At 34.5% G+C, this 13,366-nt stretch overlaps 1 protein-coding gene across 1 annotated transcript; it reads right to left on the bottom strand.

Moving 5' to 3' along the window:
• Positions 1-7,170: 7,170 nt before the first annotated feature.
• Positions 7,171-13,211, bottom strand: LOC123672940 (40S ribosomal protein S3-like). Its single transcript, XM_045607307.1, has 4 exons — positions 13,054-13,211; positions 12,158-12,524; positions 8,893-9,050; positions 7,171-7,393 (listed from the first exon to the last, which is right to left on the bottom strand). Exons 1-4 carry the CDS (start codon positions 13,081-13,083, stop codon positions 7,223-7,225), a joined length of 726 nt encoding a protein of 241 aa, XP_045463263.1. The 5' UTR covers positions 13,084-13,211; the 3' UTR covers positions 7,171-7,222.
• Positions 13,212-13,366: the final 155 nt, after the last annotated feature.

The following is a 13,366-nucleotide window of genomic DNA, read 5'->3' as shown; positions in this document are numbered from 1 at the left end:
TCCTTCAAGGTTCAAATACGCAGTTATGATGATCTAATTTTTTCCAACGGAATAACTCTTCTGGGCAAATAATTGTTATGGAAAAGGAATCGAAAATAAGGCAGTATCGATCGGGGACTCAAGGTAGTCGTTAGAAACGGGAATGAAAATGTGTCGACTCAAGGAATTTTCTTCTATTATAAATATTAAAATATTTTTCTTTTTCAACCTTTATCACATCCTTTATAGGAAAATAAAACACAAGAAGACCTGTTACTAGTGAGACGGGTCGCAACCCACAATATTATCATTACCATCATTTTTATAACATGATAGTCAGTGGAAAGCCGCTCTTCCATTGACACTATATCCTGAAAAAGATGGGGTTTATTACAACAGTATTTGAAAAACTGAAATATCTCTAGATCGCATTGTGTCATTTCAAAAACTTTTTTCCAATAGATGTATAGGAGTACCAAATTTGATGCTCAATAAAAGTATCTCGACAACTTATAGAAAAAAACTTCAAGGACCCCCTATCTCTTTTTTCGAAATAATAAGATGTCAGAAATCAGATCCCACCGGTGCCACATTCGAGTCTAATGTGAAGCCCATAACGTCATCTCACAGCCAGACAGTAGAGCCACTACACACTAGGGCTGTGTCGATCACGATCGATCGAATCACTTTGATTCGATTATAACCTATACAATTTTCATTTTTCATCACAAACCGCGTGTTTACCGTTTGGAACTCTTTACCTTCATCGGTGGTGAACTCAGTTTCTGTGAACTCTTTCAAAAACAACTATGACACCTGGTTTCGTCACGAGTGAGTGCTACTTGTGGAGCTATGAATTACTTTTTCCGTTGTAATGTTTTTTTTTTAAGTTTCGGTGAATTTTTTCATATATTCAATTTTTTTTTGAGTCTATAGGCTTGGCCTCAACTCTTTACCTTGTAATAATAATAATTATAATAATAATAATTTGTGGATGAAGAACCACCACCAATACCACAAACATCGAGTCAATCGACTAATGTCAACGTGTGGGCCGAGTTCGAAAAGGAAATTGAAAAAGAGATGGTCCGAAATCCCACAGCAGCTAGTATTATTGAAATCGATAAATATTTAAATGAGCCACTCATAAAAAGAAAAGATGATCCTCTCCAGTGGTGGAACGAACGTCAACTCTTATATCCAAATTTATACATATTAATGAAGCGACGATTGTGTGTTCCTGCCACATCTGTACCATACGAGGAGGGTGTTTTCCAAAGCTGACCAGGTCATTAATACAAAAAGAAGCAGCCTCAAGCCTGAAAAGGCCTCGCAAGTACTCTTCTTACAACAAAATCGGACATGAAAATCTTGTTTACTTAGGATAAAATATTTTTCAATTTATACCACCATCCCTGGCCGCTTATTGTTAACCTTAATTCAACAAGCAAGATAAATGACTGAAAGAAGCGTAACAGACATCTATGATCGAATCTTTTGACCCGATCATCTGGCCGACAGCTCACGATAGAACCCGATCTAGAAAAACCAGTGATCGACACAACTCTACTACACACTCCTCCGCCAGTACCGACGATCTCTTTTTCTCCTATTTGAGTTTGGGCGGGTCTCAGTCAGTTCCAATCGTTAAACAAGCATAATACACAGCTTAACAGCATCACTAATTATTATTTTACAAAGTGCAAATCCACAATTTTAGTGTGTCATGAATGTATATTATATTAAATGAAATATATTCATTTGAGTGATATTTCTGATTAAAAATGCCAATTTTAATATTTGGAATCCGATATTTTCCTAATTGTCGAATTTATAATAAGCATATTTATTATTTTATGTATCTACCTGATGAGATCAAAGCTTTGGCATCTATTGCCCTCCTCGTGTCAACGGTTGTTTCACGTCATTGAGCTTGAATTTGTCTTCTTCGGATATATTCTAGGTAATTATTTCAATATATTTTGCATTAATATGAAACTTTGATCCACTATAGGACTTAAAAAGGGTTTTCTTTTTGGAGAAATCAGCGAATTGAGTGAAATATAGTATCACGGATGTGTTTTCATTTACACGCTCCTTATGTCAAATTTAATAGTTTGTTGGGGACAAAATTCGCTCACTGCAAATGACTTAGAGCACGTTCACATGACAAGCGGTCTACGCGCGTTTGAATGAGCGGTGGATAATTGGATACCGTTCACATGGAACGCGGTTGCCAAGCGGTGAACGCGCGTTGACGTAACGGCCCGTATTCAGTTTGAATTCTACATTTTGGTTTGAATCTGGATTCAGTATCAGATTTAGGTGAGAATTAAACTTTTTCAAGTTTTGATAGGTAATTATAGATCGAATAGTTTCTATTATTCATCAATTAAAACTGATCCTACTTAAATCATCTTCGTTTTGCCGATGACATCGTCCTAATAAGTAGCAACATGCAGGAATTGAGCGAGATGTTAAAACAACTTATTGATGCTCTGAAAATAGTCGGTTTGAAAATTAATGTTTCGAAGACCAAACTTATCAACAACACCACAGAACACATAAACATTGACGGCACACAACTTGAAAATGTAGAAGAATATATATATTTAAGACACTCAATAAGAATCGGCAAAGAAAATCAAACAGCAGAGATAAAAAAAAAGAATCAGGCTAACTTGGATGGCTTTTGGAAAGATGAAATATATATTCAGGAACAACGACATCCCAATAAACCTTGAAAGGAAAGTTTTCGATGCCTGCATATTACCGGTAGCGACATATGGCCTGGAAACTATGGCAATAACTAAGAAGACCGCAAACGGCGCAAACCAGCTGAGGGTGATGCAGAGAGCGATGGAAAGAACTATGCTCAATGTCTGTCTTAGAGACAGAAAAAAGAATGAAGAAATCCGACAAAGAACTAGAGTCGTAGATATTATAGCGCGTGTTGCAGAATTGAAGTGGCAGTGGGCAGGACACGTGGCTCGACAGGAAAAAAAAATGTAAATTAAATTCAACACAAACAGCAGCTAGAATACAGTTGTTTAAAGTTTTTCAATAGACTGCCTAATGAAATCAAAGAAATAAATAATTATAAACCATTTAAGAATATAATATTTAATTTATTGTTGAATAATTGTAATTAGAACCATATACTTAGTATAGTAGATTTCTGCTGTTAAGTGGTAGGTGAATGTTATTTTGATACTATTTCTCTTCATTTGTATTTTTTCTACGTGTATCTCATGATTTCTAAATAAAGAGCTATTATCATTTTTATGTGGTCACATAATAAATATTTTTTCTTCATTAGCATCTCCTTCACAGGATATGATGACGAGTTCTTCCCAAGCCCGTCTCCTTGAGTTTTTATCTGAATATACACTACTTGTCATGTCGCATATTACAGGAAAATTCTCAATTTCATCTATGAATAATTTAGGAGCGTCCGGTTCCATTTTGAAATATTTCTGACCGAAATACGTAAATACGTCTCTGGCTTCTATCAGCTCGTGCAAGCGCGGTCATCTGAACGGTTACATTAGAAACCTATGATCTCAAACCGCGAGCCAACGCGCGGTTAGTACGGGCAAACTCTAGAACAGCGCTCTACGCGCGGTCCATAAAAACGCGCGGAGGCATGTGTACGCTTCGAAGAAAATTCATGTACAATACTTGTAAACGCGCGGTTTCAAACCGCGCGTAGACCGCTCGTCATGTGAACGGGCTCTTATTCTCTATCTATGTTTATTACTCTGAGGTACGTACCAATGATAACCAGGTTATTCGCTTATTCTCATTGTGAATACTTTGTACAGAGCATTCCATTTCGGGTACGACAGCCAGGTTTCTCGCTTTTTGTTTAAGATAGAGCCTTGCGGTTTTCACGTTCCTGTCCTACTTTTTTGGTGAAACTCAAGTTGGTCTAATCAGATTTTACATATCTGTTTCCGTTCAAGAGATACAGGGCGATTTTGGAAATTGATACTTTTTGGACCCCTCCTTTATCTCCGAAGTTATTAGAAATAATGCTGAGCGAAAAACTACGTCTGAATCAGAATTCTGCGTAGAATCCAGTGGCGTACTCAATTTTTTTTTCGGGGTATGGTTTTGAAGATTCAACACAATATAATTTTTAATGGAACACCCTGTATATCATTAATTCGGTATTAATTTTTCCTTTCCTACCCTAAAAATTTCAACTTCTTAGTTTTTTCCGTTCAATGTTATCGTGTATCAAACATCGAAATTTGCCCACCTTATATCGGGTTTCCCAAATTCGTTGTCTAGTAAAAGGATCTCAGAATCCTTTCGAGCGAGAAAAAATGAATGGCACATTTTCGGGATCGATTTTTGAGAGAATTAATTTGGTGAAAACCGCAACCCTCAGAGGAAAGAAAAGATAGAGGTGCCTTATAGCATTTGTTGACATCGCTATAACATTTTTGTTTACAAACACTTATAATGTACTGCGTTGCCATTCTGAGGAAGAAGTAATCTTTTCTCCGTTCTGTGGCATAGATGTTTTGCGAATATTCTGAGGATTTGGCAACACGGTTCTGTTGTTGTTATTGCACGTGTCAACGTTAAGCCCCGGTGCACACATCCGACTTATGTAGTTACGACACCGTTGCTGTGTCGTACTTGCGGCCTGTGGTACAAAGAATCAAATGGGAGCATGCACACTACCCGCCGTGCAGTTGCGACGTCGTAACTGCCAGCATACGGGCTGTGGTACAAAGAATCAAATGGGAGCATGCACACTAGCGTACGACACCGCAACGATGTCGCAACTGCAAATGTCGGATGTGTGCACCGGGGCTTAGGCCCGGTGCACACATCCGACTTTTGCAGTTACGGCACCCGTTGCGGTGTCGTACCTATTCAATGCACACTACATACGACACCGTCGTGGTTGCGGAGCTGGATCAATTCACTTCAATGAAGAGCTCAATATCCAATTCCCTCTCTGCCATTGTGCGAACTCACGACAAACGTCGTATGTGTGCGCAGGCCAATTTGGAATAGAGTACTGAGAGATCGCATGTACGACTGCGGCACAGTTGCGGCCTAGAGGGACATGCTACCAAAAAACGACCGTATGCTGGCAGTTACGATGTCGCAACGGCACGGCGGGTAGTGTGCATGCTCCCATTTGATTCTTTGTACCACAGGCCGCAAGTACGACACAGCAACGGTGTCGTAACTACAAAAGTCGGATGTGTACACCGGGCCTAAGGGTTAACTGTTCATTTTAATTTCACGTTTGTGATCGGCGTTATTTCATACAAGTTTGTAAATTTTAAGTTAAATATTGTTAATTTTAATCATGGTAAATACTCGAAAAACATGTATAGTTTGTAAAACATCGGAAATGAAAACCTAACCTATCATAGGTAAGTTCACGTTTTGAGTCCATAGGCGTAGAATATATCTCGTCTATGGCGTAGTATTTGTGAGATATCGAAAACTCAGAGGAAAGAAAAGATAGAGGTGCCCTTAGAAGTAAATAGCGTTGTATTGTAATCAATTGCAACAGCATGATGATAAAGTGAGATAGGACAACAACAAACCTGCAAAATTGACAACTAGAGGGCGGTAAACATTTCAGTGGCGTAGTCAATGGTTCTCTTACTGCCTCTTATTAAGTTGCATATTTCGGCAAATTGTTCATTTGCAATATTAATACGTGGCACCATATTTTGCTAAATTCTCTAATTGAAGCAAACCTAGAAATGTTAGCATTGAATTAAGTTTTCGATATCTCTCAAATACTACGCCATAGACGAGATATATTCTACGCCTATGGACTCAAAACGTGAACTTACCTATGATAGGTTAGGTTTTCATTTCCGATGTTTTACACACTATATATGGTTTTCGAGTATTTAACATGATTAAAATTAACAATATGTAACTTAAAATTCACAAACTTGTATGAAATAACGCCGATTACAAACGTGAAATTAAAATGAACAGTTAACCCTTAACGCACCTCTAGTTGACACGTGCAATAACAACAACAGAACCGTGTTGCCAAATCCTCAGAATATTCGCAAAACATCTATGCCACAGAACGGAGAAAAGATTACTTCTTCCTCAGAATGGCAACGCAGTACATTATAAGTGTTTGTAAACAAAAATGTTATAGCGATGTCAACAAATGCTATAAGGCACCTCTATCTTTTCTTTCCTCTGAGATCGAAAACTTAATTCAATGCTAACATTTGTAGGTTTCCTTCAAATAAAGAATATAGCAAAATATGGTGCCACGTATTAATATTGCAAATGAACAATTTGCCGAAATATGCATATGTTTGTTCCAAACATTTCAGCACCGAAAATTTAATAAGAGGCAGTAAGAGAATCATCGACTACGCCACTGAAATGTTTACCGCTCCTCTAGTTGTCAATTTTGCAGGTTTGTTGTTGTCCTATCTCACTTTATCATCATACTGTTGCAATTGATTACAATACAACGCTATTTACTTCTAAGGGCACCTCAATCTTTTCTTTCCTCTGAGCCGCAACCTCATTAGCTCAACTATTTTAAAGCTATAGAGAAAATTGCGTGAAATTAAAAGTCCTCGTAACTTCTATATTATTGGTGCTTTTAACATGGCCATTAGTTTTGAAGTTATAATACAAACTTGTGTTCTTTTTAAATGTAAACCATATCAATTTCTATAACAAATGAATTCGCTCAATTTATCGTTTCTTTAAGTCGCCTTTCGTTGGAAACTCATCACGAGTAAGGTTTTATATCCCCTTGGTTACTAAGCAGGCGGTTCATATATATCTCCAACTCCTCAACCTTCAGTGAGTTACCCGCCACCAGAGCAACCACAATTTTATTCTGGTGAACCACTCGCACATTTTAAATTTCCGAATATTGTTTATGAACACTTTTGGAGAGAAGAGAATAGAATATCAATCATAAAAATTTCTTTGCAAACACTACACGTAATTATTTCCGAGATTATTTCCCCATGAAAAAAAAATTACAAGAAATTTACGAAATTTCCAAGTTTCTGTCAAGGCAAAATTTTATTGACCAAAGACAAGCTGTCCGTTTGTACGAAGTAGGCCACCTGTAATATTGGAAACAATTCTGAAATTCTTGGCGGTATACGGTCTATACCTATACCCTACATTCGATATTGAACGTAATAATAAGTCAATATGTTAAATTTTTTGTTTATTTTCAACTTATGTACAGAGTTCTTTTATTGAATGATCATTCTTCTTTAGGAGAAGGTTCTTTTGGTTCATCACTATTCGCTTTTAACTCTGTTCTGGGGGACTCTGGAAGAGGCTCTTCTTTAGGCTCATGAATAACAATTTTGTCAGGAAGAGGGTTTTTAGGTCCAATTTTGCCTGTGGCATCGTGAGGCAACATGATTTTTATCTGGAAAAAAAAAATATTAATAAAAAATTTTAATAAATGCACATAAAATGATTTTTGTATAGAACTAATTGATCCCTGAGTGCTTAATCTAGTATCTTTTTTCGTCAAACTTGAAATATCAAATAAGTGTAATATACGTAACATCCTTCATTGGTGATCCCCATCAAGGGGGAATACTACCACATATGTTTCTCCGCATCTGTCAAAGTTTACCTATTCTGAGAAGTCCTCACTTTTCAGGATGAGTGGAACATTCTCAAACGTTCTTATTTTCTGTCCTTTTCTACCACATGCAAGAATTCAGATACGTTTGACATCATTTAATTCTTACACATTAGCCAATGAAAATGCCGTAAACTGTTGAAAGGTTGTTTTAACATTTGGCAATGCTGCTTATTCCGAACTCAAGATCTTCTAGGGATTGACCAGGTGTCGTGAAATAAATAACTAGCTTTTTGACAGATTTTGTGAGGAATGCGAAATTGAGAGAAATTCAGTTAGGATCGACTATTGTGTGATGGGTTAGGGAAAAAATGTATATGCTTAATTCAGATTCCTTCTTACAAAAATTTGATTTCAAAATAGTATTCAGTGGAATTAAAAAAAATCAAAACAGACTACCGAACTTTTCACATAAGCAGGTTACATTCATTGCAAAATATTAATTTTGCTCATTTTGGTTGGTAAAATCAAAATGAACCACCAATATGATGGTTATCTAAATATGATATCGGATAAATGATGGAACATGGGCATGGGAAAGTTATTCCATTATTTTTTTCCACAATTTCAGAAATTGACTTCATACAAAAATCAGTTGTTACATCGCATTGATCCTCCATGCTTAAAATTACTATCCATTCATATTGAAGGCAAAAAAAAGGACTCAAGTTCGGCTTCAAATTCTAGACAATTCAAGTGCATCAGAACAATATTATAATTTCGATCAGTACATCAAATCGAACTATCTATCTAAATACGGCAGGTATTTAAACTAAGGACATTTGGAAAAAATAGTATTATATTCATTATGAATTGATACAATAAATAGATCTATTTATATCAAATAGATATTTTCCATGATTCAATTTTTAATTTAATTAAGAATGAGGTGGGAAAAAATGTTTCTAATCAACTTGATTAATAGGCTAGATGATAATAAAACTATTCAAAGTTTCTATTCATCATTCAAGTCATCAAAGAAATGCCTCACATTTCCAGAATTTTGCTGCATTTTTGGGATGAAGTGTAAAAAAAAAATGAAAAATTTGTGAAGGTTTTAGCGACCGAAAATAACTAACAAAAACCACCATAAAAATAATTTATGTTAATCTCCTTTTGTTTTTAAACACAAGTTATGTTAATCTCTATTTGATGGAGTATTGCCATTCAATATTTCAAAATGATAAAATCCCGTATTCAAAATATTGTGTTATGAATCCTTGCCCAATAGTACTGAATAGGCTTAAAAAGGAATTATAAGTTGACTTTTCTCTTACCTTGATACCCACGACTCCCTGCCTCAAGAGCACATGTCTTGTTGCAGTGTTGACATATGTGTTGACCGGATCTCCAGAATGTATCATGAGTCCTTCGACAAATTTCATTGCTTTTGCTCTCTGGCCTCTAAGTTTGCCAGAAATTATGATCTCGCATCCTGAAAAATTTCAATAAAATATAATTGAGGATTTCATAAATGAAAATAAAAGATATCAAGAAAAATAGTTCACAGAATTAAAATTATAAATTATTTCCAAAGGTAATTGGAAATTATAAACCAAAATCGCTATTTCAACATAATAATTATGCTGAAAGTTGAATAATAACTCTGTTTCAACTATGTTTCCGATATCTTTAGTAAATTCTCACTATTGTTAATATATACCCCTTATTACAACTACCCTTTTTCATGTGTATTTCTAAGCCTTACAGTCCTTGCTTGGAATGCGCATAATTTCAGGTATATTTTTGACGCTTGACAAGACATGAAATTCAACCCAACTTTTCGCCCTCAAACATCAACCAACACAATTTTCATCTGTTTCATGAGATATAACTGAAATTAAGATGAACTAAGTCTAAAAAAGTAATTCTTTTTGTTTTGTTGCTTGTATAATAAAGTAGTGCCAGTTATCGCCTCAAAACAGCTGCTGGAGGGACACCCGACGCATCACATGATTGGAATAGGCTTATGAGTGATCACAACTACTTCAACCACTGAGTGGGTGCACTGACATTATTCTATTGTATACCGAAAAATTGATATTAATTCCTCAGAATGCATGAACAAAACATAAACATAATATCAAAAATAAGGTTTGGAAGGTCTCTAATTAGACCTGAAACAAGAATCAAAAAAGCATAATGTCACAGTGCTAGACACAAAAAAGGCCTAGTATAATAAGGGGTTATAGAACATTGTGTCATTTTATGGACACCTTAAATGAACAAATGTTCAATTAGAGAAGCAATCATATAGTAGAATAAAAATGGAATGAATCATAAACAAGAGAACAAATGGAACAGGTACCTTATCACTTCTGAATTGAAGGTGATGTAGTTTCTCAAGTTGTCCTTTGCTATGAAGAAATTGTCTTTTTCTACAGAGTAATTTGTAATGATTAGTTTAAATACCTACAAGTAAAGTTTATTTTCAAAGTACTTATGATTAAAACAATACTTACTGCCTACAATAAGTGAAATCTACATTAAAGGAAATGGTTAAACTAAGAGAGTTTTTTACGAATTGACAGATTCTGTTACTAAGTTAGTATCACCATGATGAATATAAACAAAAATTTATTTTATCATCAACCAGACAAAGATTTAAATGATACCAATAACTGCTCTACGTACACCAAAGTATTGAACAAGACTTGAACCACTTATTTGAAGCATTTGAAATAAATAATTCACAATTGATTCCTTTTGAATTATTGTAGAACAAATCATATATTCATTTGAATTAAAAAAATAGACTTCACATAACCATAATTATAATAATAAAAATACTTCGAAAGCAATCTCATTACCACAACCAAACATTAAATAATGAGTTACAAAAAATTTCAGAACAAATGAAAACTAATTCACTGATTACAGTTGATTGAGTACTTAATGTTCGTTTCACAAAACATAAGTTATAAAATATGTTGTTAGAAAAGAAAATTACTTATTTATAAAATATTATTTCTTTTTTAGTTTTGATAATAATTTTTTTCTCCTAACTAGCATGACCTTTTAGCCTCTGACTAAGGCCTAGTAGAGTTGAAGGAAAAAAGGATTATTAAAATAATTGAATTCAATTACAGTAGACTCTCGTTAACTCGAAACACCATGGGAACAAAATTTTTCGTCCAGTTACGAATAGTTCGACATAGGCGTAGTTCGAGCTATACAGGTCATTCTTGATCAAATTCGACTCGCAGAAGTAATGAGAAATAGAAGTAAGCCAAAGGGTAAACCAAATGTTAATTCGGTTATAGAGGTAAAGAATAGTGATATTTATTCCCTATAATAAGAGTAGATCATACATATTTGATGAATTCACTGAAAAATGAATTGACAATATAAAATTTCACAATGAAATAAATCAACGCCTCTTTGTGTTGACAAAAGCCAATTGACAAATTCTGAATGTTTTAAGAGTTTATCTGATGAAAGAGTCTGATTTAAACTCTAAAACGGCAAAAGAGTTAATTAATTCATTGTTGGTTTCTTTCATTTTTTTCATCCTGACCAATTATTGCGCAGGAGCATTTATTCAAATTTTTTAAGCTCGTTTTAGAAATTTAGAGTGAAAACTCTCACTAAGTTTTTCGTAAAAATTCCAATCTACCGAGAGGTCTCTCAGAGGCTTAGGAAAGTCGGGATAAAAAACATTAAACAAAAAATGTATTTCCAACATCCTTTACATAACTTAGCAACAAATAAAACAAAATTCTATAAAACCTCACGATGCAATTATTGCATTATTAAATATGCTTAATACACCGACACTTTTCGACTTGTGCAGCGGAGTTTGGAATTAACTACTAACTTCGAGTTATAGAGGTATATTTAGTGCGTCTTCGACTTATGAAGGTAAAAATGGTAAATTATATCTGTAACATTGTTTCGAGTTATGCATGGAAATTTTTTGGGCTCAGACAGGTTTTCCCAGGGGATTGAAAATAATTCGAGTTATCGAGGATTTAGAGTTAACGACAGTCCACATTTAAATAGCATCCTGAGAATATACAGTATTATCTATCAAAACACAGAATCAATTGCAACAAAATTTCCATACTCCATCAGAAGTATCTACGAATTAAATTTCTGACTATGCCTATAGCTTAAAGAGAAAAGTAACATCAAAATATCGGATTTTCTAATGAATGTATTATGCGTACATTAGAAAAGGTTCTCTCAGAGGTGACTTCCCTCAAAAGCTCAAAGCTTGTACTAGTTAGGAGAACTGGTTGTGATAATCGATACTGTTGCTTGAACCTACATATAAGTTCAAGCTTGTCAGTCAAGGTGTCCAAAATTTGTAGATATATGAAAAAAAATATTGCTTCATATTTTGTTTTCATTTAAGGAAATTAATGAGATAAATACTGTGACAAATGAATAAAATGAGTAGGGTGTTCTATTAAAGTTAAGAAAAGTGATTATATCTGTATCTCAAAAAATGGGACACCTTGAAAAAAATTATTACCCCGCAAAATTGGTTTTTTAATGAAGCAACTGGGTTAATGAAAATAAAAAAATTGAAAAACTCACCTTGAGCGCCATTCTGCATAATATAGCGTAATACGCCATAGCAGGCTCTGCGAATAGCGAGCCCCCCGAGAAGCTTGAACCTTAAAGATTCAGCCTGGGCAGTAGCACACAAGCCCCTGTTTGCTACTTTCTCTGCATAGAGCGCAACAGAGTTTTCAGGAAAGTTGAATCTCATTGTGACTAAACGAGTTAATTCTCGAATCCTGCGGTTTTTTTCACCAAGAACTAAATCAGTCCTAGTCGCAGAGATGATAATTTCAGTTTTAGCTGGGGTTGTCCTAACTTCAACACCAGAGTAGCCATCTTCGGCTAACTCTCTCCTCAAAAATTCATCAAGTTCAGCCTTGAAGACACCATCAGCGACAAACTAAAAGAAAGAAAAAACTTAGGAGTTAGAATACTGTCAAAATGCTTCAGTAATATAAACATGTTTGAAAATTATTATAAACCTCCAAGTAATTAACATAGAGGGTAGATACGTTATTTTAGAAAGCTATTAATCGCTTCTTTCACTAAAAGCACAATAACTCACAAAATTAAGTATAATAACTTAAAATATTAGAGACAAATCAACGAAACAACCAACGACCCATCGCAAGGAAGAATGCAGCATAGATATCAAAGCTTGAATTTCAGAAGATAGATATAAGACATAGCTTTTTCTATTATTCTTCTGAAGGAAAATAATGGACATATTATTCAAATATTCCAATTTCAGTAAGGATCATTCTAAAAATGAGAATCATTCAATGTTATCAAAGATATAATCATTGTGCATTAGACAATATATTACAATCTAACAATGTCCTGATGACCATGCTGCAAACATTATTTTAAAAATTTCGTATATCTGTATTATCAACTTTAAGGAAAATAACTGAAAGAAATGTACATACCTTTCGCTTCAAAGAAACTAGAGAAGCCATGATGAGTTATTTGAAAAATTGAGAAAACAATCAATAATTCAAAAGTCGTCGAACTCGAACGAAAAAAGAAAGAACCATGGTGAGCGACATAGACCCCCTACTATAACCTAACTGTTTGACTTTTCTTCTTCTTTCTAATTTGTTAGTCTTATATGATTGATATAACTAAATAAAAAATTCTGAGTAGGATTTTGTATATTATTATTGATATTACATATTCCTCATCTGTTAACCACATAGCTCGAATTTGCTATCTACGTATAAGAAAAAACTAGTGTCTTTC

The sequence above is a fragment of the Harmonia axyridis genome, chromosome 2 (assembly GCF_914767665.1).
Source record: "Harmonia axyridis chromosome 2, icHarAxyr1.1, whole genome shotgun sequence".
Classification (NCBI taxonomy): Eukaryota; Metazoa; Arthropoda; class Insecta; order Coleoptera; family Coccinellidae; genus Harmonia; species Harmonia axyridis.
This window is presented reverse-complemented; position numbering and strand designations above follow the sequence as displayed.